At 43.1% G+C, this 20338-nt stretch overlaps 1 protein-coding gene across 1 annotated transcript in view; it reads left to right on the plus strand.

Moving 5' to 3' along the window:
• The window catches only part of LOC130080105 (cytidine monophosphate-N-acetylneuraminic acid hydroxylase), a 148002-nt gene that overhangs the window by 120322 nt on the left and 7342 nt on the right, over positions 1-20338 (plus strand). Inside the window, exons 5-13 of the mRNA XM_056245402.1 lie at positions 3772-3962; positions 4064-4144; positions 7078-7144; positions 7230-7311; positions 7893-8030; positions 16590-16725; positions 17090-17233; positions 18314-18488; positions 18593-18709. Coding sequence (XP_056101377.1) covers positions 3772-3962; positions 4064-4144; positions 7078-7144; positions 7230-7311; positions 7893-8030; positions 16590-16725; positions 17090-17233; positions 18314-18488; positions 18593-18709 — 1131 coding nt within the window. The remainder of the gene's footprint in view (positions 1-3771; positions 3963-4063; positions 4145-7077; positions 7145-7229; positions 7312-7892; positions 8031-16589; positions 16726-17089; positions 17234-18313; positions 18489-18592; positions 18710-20338) is intronic.

Raw genomic sequence — 20338 nt, forward strand, 5'->3', positions numbered from 1 at the left:
TAGTAGAGTCACGCGACAAATGTGTAAGGGAGGCAGCCCCTGTGTTAAAAACTGGTAGAAAGTGGTCAGCAAAGAAATCTGTAGTAGAGGCAAAGGCTGCCCTTCAAATTAGGGATATCGTGGGACAGGTACAGCATGGAAGAGGGGGTTTTGGGCTCAGTTTAGCTCCTCCTAAATGGCACAAGGCAGGCCCAGCTCAAAGGAGGAAGCTGGTAGTCAACGAGGTGCGACAGCAGGAGGAGAGGATGAGGTGTATAAAGGCCATTTCACAGGCCAAGCAGGGAGAGTGGATGAGATGGGAGAGTGTGGAACAACGTAAGAAGGGCTGGCAAGACCTTTGGTCAATGGAAGAGAGTAGGATCAGGTTCCTTATTAGGTCAACATATGATGTTCTCCCATCACCGCAGAACCTAAACCTCTGGGTAGGAGAGGATCCCTCTTGTCCTTTGTGTTCATCACCTGCCACATTAAGGCACATTTTGACAGGATGTAAGGTGGCTCTTAGCCAAGGTCGGTTTACTTGGCGCCATGACCAAGTACTGCGATGTTTGGCTTTAGCATTAGAAGGCAAGCGTAACATGACCAATAAGTTGCCACCTGTTCTAGCAAAACATTACACGCAGAAGACAATATTCCTCTGCCCAGGCGAGCAACCACCAAGAAAAGGTGTTAACACCAATTCTCGCCCAGGACAACTGGAAGCTGCTAGGGACTGGAAGATGCTGGCTGATCTTGACCAACGGCTTATTTTTCCACCTGAGATTGCCACCACTAACCTACGACCAGATATTGTTTTGTGGTCTGGATCAGCACGCATTGTTCAACTGATAGAGTTAACAGTGCCATGGGAGGATGCGGTAGATGAGGCATATGAGAGGAAGAAACTGCGGTATGCTCATCTGGCCACTGAAGCAGAACAGCGAGGATGGAGAGTCCAGGTTTATCCAGTGGAAGTGGGTTGTCGAGGTTTTGTGGCACACTCTACAACCCGGTTCCTCAGAGACGTCGGATTCAGTGGCCAAGAGTTGCGTCGCACAGTAAAGAACTTATCTGAAGCAGCAGAAAGGAGCAGCAACTGGCTGTGGTTGAGACGGAAAGATTCTAGCTGGCTGTGTACAGGCCGCCACGCTACGGTTTCGTAGAGTTCTTGAAAACTTGAAGAGTCTGTTGGTTTGTTTGTATACGTTCCTGTGGATATTGCCTGAATGACGGGTGGTTGGGTAGATGTTGTGTTTTGCGGTAGGTGGTATGCCATACGGAACCGTTGTCCACTGAAACTGCATATTAACGCACCAGTGGGGCTCGACAGCCTTAGTCAACGGGTTGGCGCGTATGGTTGGGTCGCGGAGAGATATATTGTGGTTAGGTCTCAGCAGCAGGAGGGATGTAGAGGTCAGTAAGCTGGGCTGAGTTGAGTGGGGGACGGAGGGGGGTGACTCTGGGACGCCAGAGTCACTGTCGAGCCCTCTTGAGGTGTCATGGGCTAGTCGACGAAACACTGAGGACGGAAGGTGCCCACTTGAAGACCCTAGAGATGTCCCCTACTCGGTTCAATCCAGACGGTTGTCGTGCTGGTCCTGTAGTTGCAGCCGTCGCGTGCGCTAACGCGCCAAGTACACTGCTGCCGTTAACGCCGGACAGAAGGGGAGTCACACTACCTTATGGAAAGAAGCGTAAATGGATGGAGAAGCATAGTTTACTGTAAAGCTACGTCTTAGTTTTGCTTATCTTGGCGAAAGCCGAGTACAAATCAGCATGAAGTTTTAACATCTACTCTCGTGTAATGGAAATCAGTCTTCATAGTCCTGTCTTGTTTTGCCCCCTCGTGGGTTTTGTTTTCCTGTTTTTTGTATCAATAAATCCTGTGTTCATTGCATCTGCTGTCTGCGCTTGGGTTCACCTTCCCCCACATAACAAACTTATTGGTCATACTACGCTTGCCTTCCAATGCTAAAGCCAAACATCGCAATACTTGGTCATGGCGCCAAGTAAACCGCCCTTGGCTAAGAGCCACCTTACATCCTGTCAAAATGTGCCTTAATGTGGCAGGTGATGAACACAAAGGACAAGAGGGATCCTCTCCTACCCAGAGGTTTAGGTTCTGCGGTGATAGGAGAACATCATATGTTGACCTAATAAGGAAACTGATCCTACTCTCTTCCATTGACCAAAGGTCTTGCCAGCCCATTTTGCCTTGTTCCACACTCTCCCATCTCATCCACTCTCCCTGCTTGGCCTGGGAAATGGCCTTTATACACCTCATCCTCTCCTCCTGCTGTCGCACCTCGTTGACTACCAGCTTCCTCCTTTGAGCTGGGCCTGCCTTGTGCCATTTAGGAGGAGCTAAACTGAGCTCAAAACCCCCTCTTCCATGCTGTACCTATCCCACGATATCCCCAATTTGAAGGTCAGCCTACTGATAGTATTCACAATTTGGGGGTTTTGAAATAAATTAATATATTTTTCAGCTAGGGCGCATTAAATTGACAAAAGTGTCAGTAAAGACATTTATAATTTATAATGTTTCAAAAAAATTCTATAACACTGTTTTTTTTCTAACCTTCGATTCATCAACGAATTATGTGAAAAAAAGTGTCATGATTTCCACAAAAATATGAAGGAGCACAACTGTTTTTTTTTAACATTGATAATAATCATAAATGTTACTTCAGCAGCAAATCATCATATTAGAATGATTTCTGAAGGATCATGTGACACTTAAAGGAGTAGTTCACTTTTGAAAAAACTTTTGCTGATAATTTACTCACCCCCATGTCATCCAAGATGCCTATGTCTTTCTTTCCTCAGTCGAAAAGAAATTACGGTTTTTGATGAAAACATTCCAGGATTTTTCTCCATATAATGGACTTAAATGGGAACCATACGGTCCAAGGTCCAAAATACAGTTAATAACAGTTTCAGATGCAGCTTAAAATGTCTTTAAACGACACCAGACGATGAATAAGGGTATTATCATGCGAAACGATCGCTCATTTAAAAAATAAATAACAACGTTTAAGTTTTATAAGCTCACATGCCCGCCTTGCTCTGTTCTATGTGACTCTCCTGTTCGAACTCGTTCATCAAAATGAACAAATCTTTTTTCGAGTCATTTGATTCATTTAACGACCGAAATGAACGAATTGACTCGGAAAAAGATTTGTTCATTTTGATGAACGAGTTCGAACAGGAGAGTTACACAGAACAGAGAAAGGCGAGCATGTGAGCTTATAAAACTTAAACGTTGTTAAATGAGCGATCGTTTCGCATGATAAGACCCTTATTCATCGTCTGGTGTCGTTTAAAGACATTTTAAGCTGCATCTGAAACTGTTATTAACTGTATTTTGGACCTTGGACCGTATGGTTCCCATTTAAGTCCATTATATGGAGAAAAATCCTGGAATGTTTTCATCAAAAACCTTAATTTCTTTTCGACTGAAGAAAGAAAGACATGGACATCTTGGATGACATGGGGGTGAGTAAATTATCAGCAAAAGTTTTTTTTAAAAGTGAACTAATCCTTTAAGACAGCTATTATAACATATCATAACAGCTATTTTAAATTGAAAGTTCGCTGTGACAAACTTTTATAACAATGCTAGCATGTTTTATCATGCTGTTAGCATGTGTTTAGCATTATTTAGCAATTTGGTAACGTTTTAATATATTGCTAACATGAATTAGCATGATGCTAACATGTTTTTTCACATTGTATGTTGCCATGAAATGCATTCAATTCATAAATACTCTCTGTGTGTGTTTGTTTCAGCTGACATACATCACGCACGCGTGTATGGAGCTTAAAGCGGGGAACAAGACGATGATGTTTGACCCGTGGCTCACTGGACCAGCGTTTGCCAGAGGCTGGTGGCTCGCTCATGAACCTCCATCTGATGCCATGGACAGACTCAGTCAGGCAGATCTCATTTACATCAGCCACATGCATTCAGATCACCTGAGGTTACAGTCTGATCCACCACAACACTTCAACTGCATATATTATATTCCTTATAATAAATTATATTATGCAAAAAATATGTTTTGCATATTTTTTCTATCAGCTACCCAACGTTGCGACGTCTTTCCAAAAAGCGTCCAGATATTCCCATTTATGTCGGAGACACTTCACGGCCGGTGTTCTGGTGAGTCTGAACTCTAGAGCAAACGACTTCATACACTTAAAAAAAAAAAAAAAAAAAATTCCAAGAAGAATCTTTAACATCAATGGAATCTTTCCATTCCACAAAATGTTATTTAATAGTGGAAAAAGGCTCTTTTAAGAACTGTTCACTGAAAGGTTATTTTATGGCAAAATACCCCTTTTTGAATCTTTATTTTTAAGAGTTATTGCAGCTAATACTTTTGAAGCATAAAAATTACAAACATAAATTTTCGTCAGCTAAACCCCTTTGAACTCAAATATTTTCTTTAAGTATACATCTGACATTTTAAGTTACTATTTAATTTAACAGCACATTTGCATACTACTACTATAATAATAATAATAATATTAATAATACTTTGTGTGTGTAAAAATTGTAACGTGTAGGTTTAGTTTCGTTGTGTTTTGGTTCTGAGTTCCCTGTGCATATAAGGGCACGTTTACACAACAGCGATATGCTTAAAACTGAGAAGTTTTTCCTTTGAGTTTTCCGCGTACAGACGACACCATTGTCAAAACATCCCCATTCACACGGATCTGCAAAAACGACTAAAAACGCTGTATTCTGCTGCCAGCCCATTAGATGGCGATGAAACACTAGACTGAACACATTAGGTAAGTAAGTTTACATTAGATTAGGCTACTTAGTCTGTGCATTTAAGCCTTCAGTTCGCAACTTTTTACACTTGCATTCATGAATTACAACCATTTAATTGGATACCAAAAATTAAAATTCTGTCATTAATTACTCACCCTCATGTCGTTCCAAACCCGTAAGACTTTCGTTCGTCTTTTTAATGAAATCTGAGAGCTTTCTGTCCCTCCACTGACAGCTACGCAACTACCAGTTTCAAGCCCCAGAAAGATAATAAAGACATCATTTAAGTAATCCATGTGACTCTAGTGGTTTAACCTCAATTTTATGAAGTGACGGGAGTGCTTTGTTTGTGCAAAAAAAACATAATTTATCACTTTATTTACAATATATTTATCTCCAACGCGCATTCAACATCTGCTCTTGTGAACCTACATTGGAGATACATATCTTGTAAATAAAGTGGTAAATAGTTTTTTTTTTGCACTTACAAAGCACTATCCCTTTAAGAACGGATAGTGCTTTTCACATCTATGTTCAAAAAGGGGGGTAACAGTTCAGAGGTTTTCAATTTTACATTTTTATGATTTAATTATTAATTTCGGTTACACTTTAGTTTAGGATCCAATTCTCACTATGAACGAGTTGCTTATTAGCATGCATATTATATTAGCTGTTTATTAGTACTTATAAAGCACATATTATACGCCTTATTCTGCATGGCCATATTCTACATCCCTTAAAGAGCATATTGCAGGTAAAAAAAAAAAATCTAAATTAATATATAACCTTGTATGAAAATACCATATGAAAAGTTAATGCAGGATTTAAAATGTTTTAAAACGACATGAGGGCACTAATTTAGTAGATAAAGTGAGCGTTTCTTGGACTGCTCGTAAAAACGGCTTTTTTTTTTTCAAAATCGCGTCATTTTACGTCACGCTAGGGAGCCTCAGCCTCGGCTCAGTGCAGAGTAGGCTGGTGTTCAGTGAGAGCGGCCGTGAGTCAGTGTGTTTTCGGTAGTTTTTGTATTTTAATTTATCATCGTCATGGTAAATTATTGTGTGTGGAGGTTGCAAAAACTCCGGCCTGTCAGGACATCGAGTCCACAGGTTTCCATAACAAGAAAAGGGACGGTGTTGTTGTATATCTTTCGTGCCTGGTGCGGTTTGTGCAGGTGAAGAGACGGGATTTTTCTTCCGCATCGGCTTCGAGAAACGCGGTCGTGTGTAGCTTTCACTTCAGATCGTGTGTAGCGTTCACTTCAGATCGGAGGATTATCATCCCGGCGATATGATGGAGTTCAACATGGGATGCCGAAGCAAAAATATTGATCGTCTAATACTGTACCAATGGCATGAAATAGTGTGATATAGGTAGTCATTCCCTAAATAGAGGCAACTTGTAATTGAAAAACAAAATTACTCAGGTTGTTTAAATATTCAAATCTTTAATTTTCTGTTTATGTTATAACCCAGGTGAAAAATATGTATTAAAAATGTGCTTGGGTATGTTTTTAGTAGGCTACAATAGAAATATACTCAAGTATAGTTTTTATACATTTAATAGTATAAATCTACCCTAAAAATACTAATGTCTGCTGGCCTGATATACGATGGTAATAATCTGTACAATATTGTGAGCACAGTGTATATCGTTAGCGAACGTGTATCTATAAGCACGTCTCTCACCAAGACACCTGTCCTGTTCTCCACTGGTTCTCCTCACACCACAACTCAATGTGTCTCTGACCGTTCTGTCTAACATTAATCCTGGCCTGTCCCTGCTACTCTCTTGGCAGCATAGCAGGCTCATAATTGTATGGCTGTGGTCCGTCATACGAGTAAGTACTTCCTCAGCCTCCGAAATGTCATTGCGATCCATTGTTTTCCTGTTGTTTGAATCAACCGCTCTCCCGCCCGTTATGTCACGCCCGCCACGGCCATTTTCAGACGCGGAAGTAAAATTTTCTCACAAAAACGACTCCAGAAGCTTCTGTAGCGTATTTATAAGTATATTTTAAAGAAAATCTAGTTCCTACATTATTTTTCTATACATTGACTCGTTGGGTCCTCAAACCTGCAATATGCCCTTTAATCCACCCAATACCTAAACTTAACAACTACCGAACTATTACTAAGCAGTAATTAGGCGTTTATTGAGGCAAAAGTCGTAGCTAATAGTGAGAATTGGACCCTAAACTAAAGTGTGACCTTAGTTTTTAATTAACCCGTTTGGGAAACCCTGCTCTAGAGGAATCCTGCGATCCGGGGACCATCTGACTTGCAGGAAAACCGTTTGTCTGTGTTTTGTTGCAGGTATCTGGAGAAAAGTGGAGTGAATTTAACAAACATCAACGTGGTGCCGTTCGGTGTGTGGCAGAATGTAAGTGATACGGTGGCTTTTTTCCCTTTTGCTCTTTTTCACGTGTTCTAGTTTTTTTGATCTCGGCTTTTGAATCATTTGAAAGGTCGATGATCACCTGAGATTTATGATTCTGATGGACGGAGTTCATCCTGAGATGGACACCTGCTTGATTGTGGAGTATAAAGGTATTTTGCTGCTCATTCAGACTGATTTTTCCTGTTTATCCCTGTAAAGCTGCTTTGAAACTATTTTTATTGTATAAAGCACTATATAAATAAAAGTGACCTGACTTGATGTGACCCTATATTATTCCTCTGTTTGAGGAAGGACTAAGAGTGTATGTACTATATGTTACTAATGATCTAATTAAGTATGAAAAATAAGTAACAAATTAATGATTAAAATAAGATGAGACGAACAAAGTGAGGTCATAGAAAGAATTTCGGTTGCCTTTATCTATACCATGTGATGTAAAGTACATCCAGGTCACATTAAGTCAATAACTGCCGTTAGGGAAAATTTCAAGTGTAGATAAACCAAACATAATTTATTCCGTTCAAAGGTTGTGAAAGTGTCACCCTCCATAAATATGTTAAGATAATACAGTTAAATAATGTCCAAAAAAATGATGAATCACCTACAAACAGATTGTCTTCAACAGATAGTTTTTGTCCTCAATAAAGAGGCTAAGGTCCCTCAGAAATGCACAACATTGCTAATAGGTTGGATAAATTTTAAAAAAATAAAAAATAAATCACCATTCAAGGTCACATGATCCTGAATACGGTGGACTGCACCAGACCAAACAATGGACGTCTCCCTCACGGTGTTGATGTGATGATGAGCGACTTCGCTGGCGGCGCCTCCGGTTTCCCCATGACCTTCCACGGCGGCAAGTACACTGGTGAGTTACACACACCGAAGTCCCTTTGAGGCGAGTCATTTCACTCGGCAGCCATCTTTGAAATGCTATTTTAAGTCATGCAAGCACAGCACCTATCTCTCTTTAGGGAAACTTTTCCAAATTACGAATACATTTTATATTTGAAATCACCAATTCAATCTGACAACATCTGTCTCATGACATTTTGTTTCTAAACGCTCAAATCATGACAAAAAACGATACTGGTTGGTAACGTAACCTCGGTTCTCTCTAGAAGAGGGAACGAGTATTGCGTAAGTTTAGCTTACGCTGCGGGAAAGATTCATCTTCTCGAGATATTGAAGCCAAAAATTATCCTTAATTTTGTACATGTTGTCAACGCAGAGCAGCAGCTAGCAGACCTAGAGCGGGCATTCTAGCGCGCCCATAGGCTGCTCTGCGGGAACTGCACAGCCTACCAGTGAGCCCGACGTGACGTCACGTCCAATCAGCGCCTTCGCCGCGTCATAGCCCGCCAGAATGGGCGTGGCTTAGTGTATATAAGTGGGGCTCGGAGGCTGATTCTCTGGTTTTCATCGACTGAAGCGAAATAGCGCTGGTGGCGTTTAGCATGGCGGGTTACGCAATACTCGTTCCCTCTTCTAGAGAGAACCGAGGTTACGTTAGTAACCAGTATCGTTCTCTTACGAGAGGTTCTCTCGTATTGCGTAAGTTTAGCTTACGCTACGGGAACCCATTGTCCACGCCGTGCGCACCCGCATCCACCTTATGAGTCACAACACTTCTGTGAACCCAGAAAGGGGGAATAACACGCATGTACATAAGCGTGAGCATAAGCGCGAGTACCATGAACGTATAAGCGCATGTAAACAAGCACTGACAGTCAATACAGAGCGGCCGTGTGTGGCCGGTGTATAGGCATATATAGCACACATATATAGCACATAACCTGAAACAGTGCAGCTCAACCAAAAGAGCTGAATTCACGTGAGGGTAGTCTGCGCATGATAGTATCTGGACAGTGCTAGCCTCTCACTTAAACAGACAGCAGTTTCGCCTGCAGGGCGGGAACTTCTGGGCTATAAAACCTGACAAAGGTGGACGGAGAGGACCAGCCCGCCGCCACACATATGTCTTGAATGAAAATTCCACTTGACCATGCCCACGACGAGGCCACGCCTCTAGTGGAATGAGCCCTGATGCCCAAGGGGCACTGCAGACCTATTGCCGTGTAAGCGGCTGCGATTGCGTCTACTATCCACCTGGACAGGCTCTGTTTCGAGGAGGCGATACCCTTAGTGCGCCCACCAAACGAAACAAACAGCTGCTCAGAGCGCCTGAATGGGGCGTAATGTACAATATCAGAGCTCTGACTGGGCAGAGGAGATTAACATCACTTTCACTATCGGATGCTGGCAGAGCCGATAGAGAAATGACCTGTGCTCTGAATGGGGTGCCAACCACTTTGAGAAACCATGTCTAGGCTTGAGGATGACTTTTGAGTCATTCGAGCCAAACTCAAGACACGACGCGCTTACAGACAGCGCGTGTAAATCCCCCACGCGTCTGACTGATGACAGTGCGATCAGAAAAACAGCTTTGAGCGACAGGTATTTCAGGTCCGCTGTGTCCAGGGGTTGAAAGGGGAATGCTTTCAGGGCCTCTAGGACCAGTGAGAGGTCCCACATAGGAACCGAGGGGGGCGCGGGGGCTTCATCCTTCTGGCTCCTCTGAGGAAGCGGATGATAAGCACGTTTCTGCCTATTGACTGGCCGTGCATTGATTCAGAGAATGCTGCTACAGCCGCCACATAGACTTTGAGCGTGGAGGAGGATCTGCCTCTATCCAGCAGCTCCTGAAGGAAACTGAGCAGCCGCGGGACCCCACACGTTCGCGGATCAAGGTTTTTGTTAGTGCACCACTTAGAGAACACAGACCATTTGGACGCGTAGAGCCTTCTGGTAGAAGGTGCTCTAGACCTCGAGATTGTGTTCATTACTGCGTCTGGCAGGGATACCCGTTGATCACCCACACGTGTAGCGACCAACGCTCCGGGTGGGGATACCAGATCGAGCCGCGCGCTTGAGAGAGGAGGTCTGCTCTCAGCGGGACAGGCAATGGGGCTGTTTGTGACAGCCGCATTAGCTCTGGGAACCAAGTCTGGTTCTCCCATCGCGGGGCTATGAGGAGCACTGAATGGCGCGTTTCCCTTGTAAGGCCTTCTAATTCGATCCAATGGCGGTACTCGATTAGAGGTGAAGGTCTCACGCGTGTTCCGTCTCTTCCCATGGCAGGAAGAGGGATTTTTAATTAAATGCAATACATTTTATCTTATGTATTAACTCGTTTCATCTGACTCCATAAAATGAAAAGGTTTTTCAATGATATCTGTGCATCATTAAATATACGTTAATGTTTGACTATTCCTTTTAACTCCAATGAAAATAAAGTCTATTAGAATAATCAAATATAATAGGTAAATGTATTATTACAATTCCATAATCAATTGAAAGATTATCAATGCAAACCATCAAATGTTCTAGAACAAAGAGGAAAATCTTTTACCCGACATTGTATGGCTACGTGAGCTGAGAGTCGCGAGACCCTCAACCACACGGGCTAATCTGAATACAGAATAGAGCCCTGAACGTTGCATTTCATTATATATCCAGACCTCCTTTGATATGTAAAACATGAGTTTAGTGGAAATTTACTGTGGTCCCCTCCTCAGACTTACTGAGGATAGAAGTTTTTGCTAGGAACAGTGAAAATTAGCATTCAGACAAATGATAAGAAGGTGTTAACTCAAAGACACACCCTTCTGTGTGCAAGATATTTCTATATTCTTAAGAACTTTATTACCCTTTGATTTACTTCTTTGGGAATGAGACATTTGTACCAGTCACCCTGAGACCTTTAAAATGATACTAAACAATCCTTAAAGATAATCACTTTCACATTAAAACCATACACTCACCGGCCACTTTATTAGGTACACCTGTCCAACTGCTCGTTAACACTTAATTTCTAAGCAGCCAATCACATGGCGGCAACTCAGTGCATTTAGGCATGTAGACATGGTCAAGACAATCTCCTGCAGTTCAAACCGAGCATCAGTATGGGGAAGAAAGTTGATTTGAGTGACTTTGAACGTGGCATGATTGTTGGTGCCAGAAGGGCTGGTCTGAGTATTTCAGAAACTGCTAATCTACTGGGATTTTCACGCACAACCATCTCTAGGGTTTACAGAGAATGGTCCGAAAAAGAAAAAACATCCAGTGAGCGGCAGTTCTGTGGGCGGAAATGCCTTGTTGATGCCAGAGGTCAGAGGAGAATGGCCAGACTGGTTCGAGCTGATAGAAGGGCAACAGTGACTGAAATAACCACTCGTTACAACCGAGGTATGCAGCAAAGCATTTGTGAAGCCACAACACGCACAACCTTGAGGCGGATGGACTACAACAGCAGAAGACTCCACCGGGTACCACTCATCTCCACTACAAATAGGAAAAAGAGGCTACAATTTGCAAGAGCTCACCAAAATTGAACAGTTGAAGACTGGAAAAATGTTGCCTGGTCTGATGAGTCTCGATTTCTGTTGAGACATTCAGATGTTAGAGTCAGAATTTGGCGTAAACAGAATGAGAACATGGAACCATCATGCCTTGTTACCACTGTGCAGGCTGGTGGTGGTGGTGTAATGGTGTGGGGGATGTTTTCCTGGCACACTTTAGGCCCCTTAGTGCCAATTGGGCATCGTTTAAATGCCACGGCCTACCTGAGCATTGTTTCTGACCATGTCCATCCCTTTATGGCCACCATGTACCCATCCTCTGATGGCTACTTCCACCATGTCAAAAAGCTCTAATCATTTCAAATTGGTTTCTTGAACATGACAATGAGTTCACTGTACTAAAATGGCCTCCACAGTCACCAGATCTCAACCCAATAGAACATCTTTGGGATGTGGTGGAACGGGAGATTCGCATCATGGATGTGCAGCCGACAAATCTCCGGCAACTGTGTGATGCCATCATGTCAATATGGACCAAACTCCCTGAGGAATGCTTCCAGCACCTTGTTGAATCTATGCCACGAAGAATTGAGGCAGTTCTGAAGGCAAAAGGGGGTCCAACCCGTTACTAGCATGGGGTACCTAATAAAGTGGCCGGTGAGTGTATATATTCTTGTGTGAGTTTTTAGTGTTACTGACTGAGAGAGAGAGAAAATGTAGATAAGGTGCTCAGAGGAAGGGGGGTGCAGGGTGTGTGTGTGTGTGAGATGTTCAAATGTTAGTGTGCAAGCAAGGTCCTTTGTCTTATAGACCTGTGGTGAGGTTGATTCCATCAACCAGTTCTTCCAGTCTTACACCCTGATTCTCTTGATCACCTGTGGTAACAGAGATACCGGAGGAAATGCATATAGCGGACGGCTGGGCCATGTCCGGGCCAGCGCGTCCCTGTCCTTTGAAAAGAACGTCAGGCAGTGAGCGTTGTCTTGTGACGCAAAAAGGTCGATTTCCGCTTTGCCGAAAAGGCGCCATAATAACTGGACTGGTTGGGGGTGCAGTGACCATTCTCCCGGGGGAACGTTGTCCCTGGACAGTCTGTCTGGGCCCTCGTTCAGGTGACCCGGCACATGTGCAGCTCTCAGTGAGCGCAGATGGTGCTGAGACCAAACGAGGAGGCGTTCCGCCAGATTGCAGCGGTTCCTGGATCTGACACCGCCCTGACAATTTAAATAGGATATCACAGACATGTTGTCCGAGCGGACTAGAACATGGTGGTCCTGAATGAGCGGGAGGAAGCGTTTCAGCGCGTTCTCGACCGCTATCATTTCCAGACAGTTTATATGGAGGAGTTTTTCCCGGTCTGACCCCAGGCCGAAGACTGGTCTGCCCTCGAGGATGGCGCCCCAACCTGAGTTGGACGCGTCCGTCGAGATGACCTTCCTGTATGAGACCGCCCCCATAGTCACTCCCCTCTGGTACCAGTCGGCCGCTGACCAGGGCTGCAGAGCTGTAATACAGCTCTGAGTCACTCTGATCCGCTCGCGACCCGACTTCCAAGCTCGGTGTGGCACACGCGCGGCCAGCCAGTGCTGTAGCGGGCGCATGCGTAGTAAACCTAGCTAGAGTACCGCCGAGGCTGAAGCCATCAAGCCTAGCATCCTCTGGAATTTTTTCAGAGGGGAAACGCTGCCCGCCGTGAATGACATGGCCAGTTGCCGGACGTAGCGCGCGTGCTGTGTAGACAGGCGAGCCGTCATGGTCACTGAGTCCAGATCTATTCCTAAAAAGGAAATTGACTGACAGGGCAGTAATGAGCTCTTGGTCCAGTTGACCGTGAGACCTAGGCATTTCAGATGGCTGAGAAGCGCAGTTCTGTGAGATAATAGCTCTGTCTCTGACTGTGCTAGAATCAACCAATCGTCCAGATAGTTCAAAATTCGCACACCCTGAGTTCTCAAGGGGGCGAGAGCCGCGTCCATGCACTTCGTGAATGTACGGGGTGCTAAGGACAGGCCGAACGGCAGGACGGTGTATTGATGAACCCGATCGTCGAAGGCGAATCTCAAGAATGGCCTGTGACGGGGTATTATCTGAATCTGGAAATAGGCATCTTTCAGATCGAGAGATATAAACCAGTCCCCCTGGCGAATGTGCGCGAGGAGTTGTCTGGTTGTAAGCATTTTGAACGGTCTTTTCATAAGAGCTTTGTTCACATGCCTCAAATCCAGTATGGTGTGCTACTTCTGCTTTCACTGTCGTCACTGTTTGAAGCGCGCGGCTTGGCCGTGTGACAGAGCGGGCAGATAATAGATGTGGGCACGTGGGCACATCTGCTATGGGCAACACTCGAGCAGCATTTGCCTGCTTCATGAGAGTGGGCTCTATGTGGGGCACGGGAAGTGTTGTGCTTACATGTAGGGGTGAACATTGGGTTGTGGGCACTTTTACTACACAAACACCTTCGGCATGAGTCGGATAACCAGAGAACCTGCTTTTTATGAGATTTCTCTGGGTCGCCGTAAAAACGGCGTTTGTGTGCAGGGTTGTGTAACCGACTTGTTGACTGCTAAATGATCCACTGTAGTAGCCTGAGATGAGGGGACTGACAGGGCTAGAAGTTTTGACGGTGGTCCGGCCGCGGCGAGACACAACCGTCTTTTTCCTCCTGATGGTGCTAGGAGGGCTTCGCGTGCTCAGGTTTCAACGCGATCTTCGGCCAAGGCCCTCGTGGGGGGTGCGGCCTGCTGCGGTTAGCTGAGCGCGATCTAGGGCGGCCGCCCTGTCGCTGCGAAGAGTGGCTGTTCTGTCTGGGCTGAGCTGGGCGCTGCGTGGCGGCTCGTGCAGGCGGCTGGTCACGTGAGCGACCTGCAGCGGAGCTAGCGCGACGCAGCAGGAACAGGTTCATGGCTTGCGACGTTTTCTGCAGTGTGAGAGAGGGGCGTCGAGGAAAACGGATCGCTCAGACTCTCTCATGTCAGCCAGCGTCAGCCAAAGGTGCCTCTCAGTTACAGTTAACGAGGCCATGCATCTCCCCAGGACCTGGGCCGCAGACTTAGTAGCGCGAAGGGAGAGATCCGTCGCGCTCCTCAGGTCCGTAACGGCAGCTGGGTCCCGGACTTTCTCGTCCCACTCACGGAGGAGATCGGCAGAGAATTTGCAGAACAGCCACAGGGGTTAAAGTGAAAAAAATTCCTGAGCCTGAACTTTTTTTGGGGGGTGGGCAGATGAACTTATCTTCAATGGCACCATTTATTTTCAAGTATTACAGCTGTATTTTAATGCCGTCTTTTTATGAATGAAAGCCAGTATCACTCATATTATATCTACTGATTATCTAAATGATTTTCCCCCAAATTTTAAACATTAGGCTTCAAAAAATATAAAAACCTTTAATTTAAGTGAACTTAAAACAATCCTCACTTAAACCCATAATAAATGTAATTTACCTGTACCATACAGAAATTGAATAAGGTTATAAAACAGTCCGCACTGCATACATTTTAAATGAAATATAGATTAATCCTTATCAAAGCTACAAGCGTTCTTTAGTCGAGGGCAGTTAGTAATTTTCTCTGTTCTCTCTGTTCTTTAGGTTAACTTTACAGACAGACAGAATTAATGGCTCCTGTCACTTTAAGATCTGCCGCTGCTGACAGGATCTCACGCATCTTATTCTCTCACTACTATTTACTTCCATTTAAGATTGTATTTAACTCATTTAAGACTGTTCTTGTGAGGATACTCGACAAAACTGATATTTTGGCATAAATGTGTGTGTTATTGTTCGTTCAAGCGCGAAAGAGAACTTGATACTGGCGCGCGTCTTTCTGTGCGTCTCGTGTGTGTGTGTGTGTGTGTGTGCTGAAAGCGCGTTCTCTTTTGTCTTGTCGAGCATGAGTGGTTTAAAGCATTTGCGTGAATAAGAGCGTGATCATAACCCTAGCTAAAGGATGACAGAAAGAACGGATGCTGCATTAATTGCTTAAATATTTTAACACGTTAACTGGACAAAAATGAATCGCATGTGAAAATAATAATTTTTTCCTCACGGCCGCACGCCGGAGATCCGGCACGGTGCCGGAATACTTTAAGCCCTGCAGCCATTGAGTGCAGGGCAGAAGCTGCTTGTCCAGCGGCGGCGTAAGCGCGACCGACAAGGGCAGATGTGGTCCTGCAGGCTTTAGATGGTAGGGCAGACTTTGAGCGCCATCTCGTGGAGGGCGGGCAAAGGTGCGCTGCGACAGCTTCCTCGACCTTTGGAATAGAGCTGTATCCCTTCTCGGCGGCGCCGTCCACTTGGGAGAGCGACGCGGAGACAGAGGAATGAAGCCTCGCGGAGAAAGGGGCATTCCACGATTTAGCCAGTTCCGAGTGCAGCTCAGGGAGGAAGGGCGCGGGCCTGGAAGCGGGCGCCCGGTGGCTTCTCATGATCCAGCAATGCGAGCAGCTTCGCTGAAGAGATGAACATCAGAGAATCAGCCTCCGAGCCCCGCTTATATACGCTAAGCCACGCCCATTCTGGCGGGCTATGACGCGGCAAGGGCGCTTGACGTGACGTCACGTCGGGCTCACTGGTAGGCTGTGCTGTTCCCGCAGAGCAGCCTATGGGCGCGCTAGAATGCCCGCTCTAGGTCTGCTAGCTGCTGCACTGCGTTGACAACATATACAAAATTAAGGATAATTTTTGGCTTCAATATCTCGAGAAGATGAATCTTTCCCGTAGCGTAAGCTAAACTTACGCAATACGAGAGAACCTCTCGTAAGAGAACTGCATATTTTAAGTGGAGTGCACATGTGTAATCATAAGCATGCTTCTCAGAAAACACTGACAGTTTTTATAGCAATAATTAACGGCAGCTGCAGTGATGCGAAAACTTTACCAATTGGCGATTGGCTCTATTATTTGAAGGCGGGATTTATTCCGCCATATTGTGCGTTGCACTTTCTTACAGTAATGAATGTGCCATCTTTGTATATCTAAAGTCTTTGTTACACATGCAGGTTTATTTCTTCAAAAATGTGCATTAAGGCAACTCTGCATTCTAATTCTAATTTTCTGACTTTGACAGAAAGCTGGAAGGCAGATTTCATCAAGAATGAGAGGAAGAAACTGCTAAACTATAAGACTCAGCTGGTGAAATCCCTGCAGCCCAAGATCTACTGCCCGTTTGCTGGATACTTCACTGAAGCTCATCCTTCTGACAAGTGGATATTAATGCAATCTCTCATCACAAAACCTTCTATATAGTTAGCTACTGTATGCAAAAATGCATTTTCACTTTTAATGAAAACATCATTAGTCAACACGAAACAACATTCACAAGCTATTTTATGCATGTAGTGTGATGTCTGACTCAAACACATTACTATCACAATACCGTAAAGATTATTATTTTTTTGGAAAGAAATTAATACTTCAGCAAGGGCGCATTAAATCGATCAAATAGAGATTATAGTGTTTATAATAGAGACTTCTTTCAAAAACATTAAAAAAATATTAATTATTCCTGTAGTGTTTATAACAGTCATCAAAGTGTATTATGAAGTAACACTCTAACATGATTAACAGGTACATAAAGGAGACGAATATCAAGAACAGCCCAGAAGACCTGAACGAATCCGTCAGGAAGAGCTGTCCAAACACCTTAACCTGGACACCTTTACCCGGTTCTGTCCTGGATCTGGCCCTCGCGCTAAATGACGCATCTAAAAGGTATCATGGCTTTATTAGCATTAGCATGTAACTTTCCCATGCCTTTATTAGCATGTAACGTTCCTATGGCTTAATTAGCATTAGCATGTAGCCTTCCAATGGCTTTATTAGCATATAATCTTCCCACGACTTTATTAGCGTGTGGCATTCCCTTGGTTTTATTAGCATTAGCATGTAGTGTTTCCATGACTTTATTAACACTAGCATGTAGTGTTCTTTGCATTAACATGTACCATTCCCATGGATTAATTGGTATTAACATGTAATGTCCCCATGGCTTTAATAGTGATAGCCTGTTGTGTTCCCATGTCTTTAAAAGCATTAGCATGTAGCGTTTCCATGACTATTAGCATTTAACATTCCCATGGCTTTATTAGCATGGCTTTATTAGCATTAACATTTAACATCTCCATGGCTTTATTAACGTTAACATGTAGCGTTCTCATGGCTTTATTAGCATTAACATGTAACGTCCCATGATTTGTTAGCATTAACATGTATCATTCTCATGGCTTTATTAGCATTAGCATGTAATGTTCCTATGACTTTATTGACATTAGCATGTAGCATTCTTTTCATTAGCATGTATGTAGCATTCCCATGGCTTTATTAGCATTAGCATGTAATGTTCCTGTGGCTTTATTAGCATTAGCATGTAGCATATGTACTTGATGTATCTTCAGTGCATTATATCAGCAGTTCTCAACTGGTTTTGCAAAAAGTTCCTTATAAATCATTGAGGCATGTATTATGCTTGTTTCTTTTTTACTCTCTTCTCGTTCTTCATGTTTTCTTAATTCTGTAATAATTTGATGTTTAATTATTTGCTTTTTTATAATAAGAGCAAACATTGAAATGTATTAAAATTAACATTAACGAACATGACAGTGTTATTTTTACCTATTTACCTTTTTATGTTTCTTGTTTATAGTTTTTGAGCATGCATCTCTTTAATTTTGATTTGAGAATTATGTTATGATCACATTCACATATGCATGAGTGAATTAGCATGTAGCATGACTCTCTGTAATTATGTCTGCCTGTTTTTCATTTTCTTTTCTGGTTTTAATATCATAATAGGAGTGCCATCACTGAACCGCCCAGCGGTACAAAGATCTATAAGGACAGTTGGGACTTTGACTTGTATGTGGATGAACTGAATTCTTCCATTTCAGCTGAAATCTTTAAACACAAAAGCTGGATCCAGTACTATTATAACTGGGCAGGATTTAAAGGCTACAATCTGGTCATTCGGGTAAAAAATATTTTTATAGCCAAACGGCAGGTGGATCTCACACATACACAAACAAACCCGCACACAGATGAGTTAAACTCTAACACTGAGTGTTTTCCCATCAGGTCATAGAGACGGATGATGATTTCAAGCCCCTGCATGGAGGTTACGACTTTTTAGTGGACTTTCAGGACCTTTCTTTCCCAGACACGCGCCCGGAGAGAGATCACGCATACGAAGAGGTGACCTGACTCAAGTCCTGTAGCACACTCTCAAAAAATTTTTTTTTGCCTCTTGTTAAATTTAATTAATTAAAATAAGCAAAAGTAACACGATTGTTTAATATTTTGTCACAGCTTAATTTAATTGTGTTCAATATACCTAATATATTTAAAACTGAAGTTTACTTAATTTATTTGTGTGCAAACTACATGAATCATTTTTAACTAACTGGGCAGTGGATCTGTAGTTCCCAGCATGCTTTGCAAGGGACTGCATTAGGAGGTTAAATTTAGGGACTAAAGTGTTATTTTATGTGTTTTTCAGTAAATGGAAAGATGTTGTTAGTTAATGTTAGTATTTAATGTTCAGTTATGTTAGAAACTTGTAGGACTTTCTGTATTTTTTTTTTAATTTTGTGGTCACCATTATGGAGAAGAGTGACGACTGTGTTTAGGATGTGGGCACTCACACTACATATGCATTAAACCTTACTCATAGACCTGCATAAGTCATATATAAAATGATTATGTATAAATATATTCTAATTAAATTGAACGCAAGTAGCTACTATCATTGGAAGTAACTAGGGGTGTAACGATTCATTCGTTTTCTCGATGCATCGATTACAAATCCTGACGATGCATATGCATCGATCTTGAAACATGTATTTCGAATCGTGAATCGTTTATTTCGGTCAATATTCGATTTAAAATGCTAAGAATCGAATAATTTGCGATTCTATATCGATTCAGTGCTTTAAAAACATATAAACATTAAATGACTATATGCGCGAATTAATGAGGCGTTGTGCGGCGTCATTTCGCGTCCTCACAGCTCTCACATACTCGCTGCACTCTTACCATCTTTCACTGGATTTCGCTCGCGCTCGGTCCCATATAGCTCATCTACAGATTTGAGCAGTCCATGTTTGAGCTCTCCTCTGGACAGCCATTGGTGTTCACATGAGCAGATGACAGCTCTCTATCGAGAAAGCAAGCCATCGAGAAAGCTGTCATTGCGCGGTCACTGCTATGAAACAACGCGTTCGTTGTGTGGAAACGTCACCGTTATTTTCTTTAAGATAAGATAGGCTACTGAAGTTTTACGGAAATGGGTCATACCCGTCCTGAGCAGTTAAAGTAAAACCCCACTTATTCAAGGGTGCGCATTTATTACATGGAAAGAGAAAACGTATAATAGGTGTCTAAAATGCACACGCTTCCAATTAATCATGAATGATGAATGAAATGTAACTTAATGTCGTTAAACTGAACTGATGAAATAACTACAACATTAATTACACTGAAATAAGAGCGCGTGGTTTATCCATCAATCAGATGCGCATTAAAGTTGCATTCGTAATCGTTAATATAGCACAAGTAGACAGCCGGCGCGTTTTCTTTCAGAATCACAAGGACAATCAGTCGGATAAAGAGAACAAAGAGTAGCTATTCCATGAGGAAACGTTAGTTAAGGTTTAGTTGGGATGGGAAAGTTCATGGTATTTTTAGTCTCACAATGGAGGATGTTTAATGTACCAGAAACACTTTAAGGTTGAGTATCCATTCCTACAAAATAGTTTGCATGATGAACTAACTATACTTTTAAAGCCTTTTTAAATCTTGGTTTACATTTTTACAAATGCTAAT

Source organism: Rhinichthys klamathensis, unplaced genomic scaffold (genome assembly GCF_029890125.1).
Source record: "Rhinichthys klamathensis goyatoka isolate OS25496 unplaced genomic scaffold, OSU_Roscu_1.1 h1tg000029l_1, whole genome shotgun sequence".
Lineage (NCBI taxonomy): Eukaryota > Metazoa > Chordata > Actinopteri > Cypriniformes > Leuciscidae > Rhinichthys > Rhinichthys klamathensis.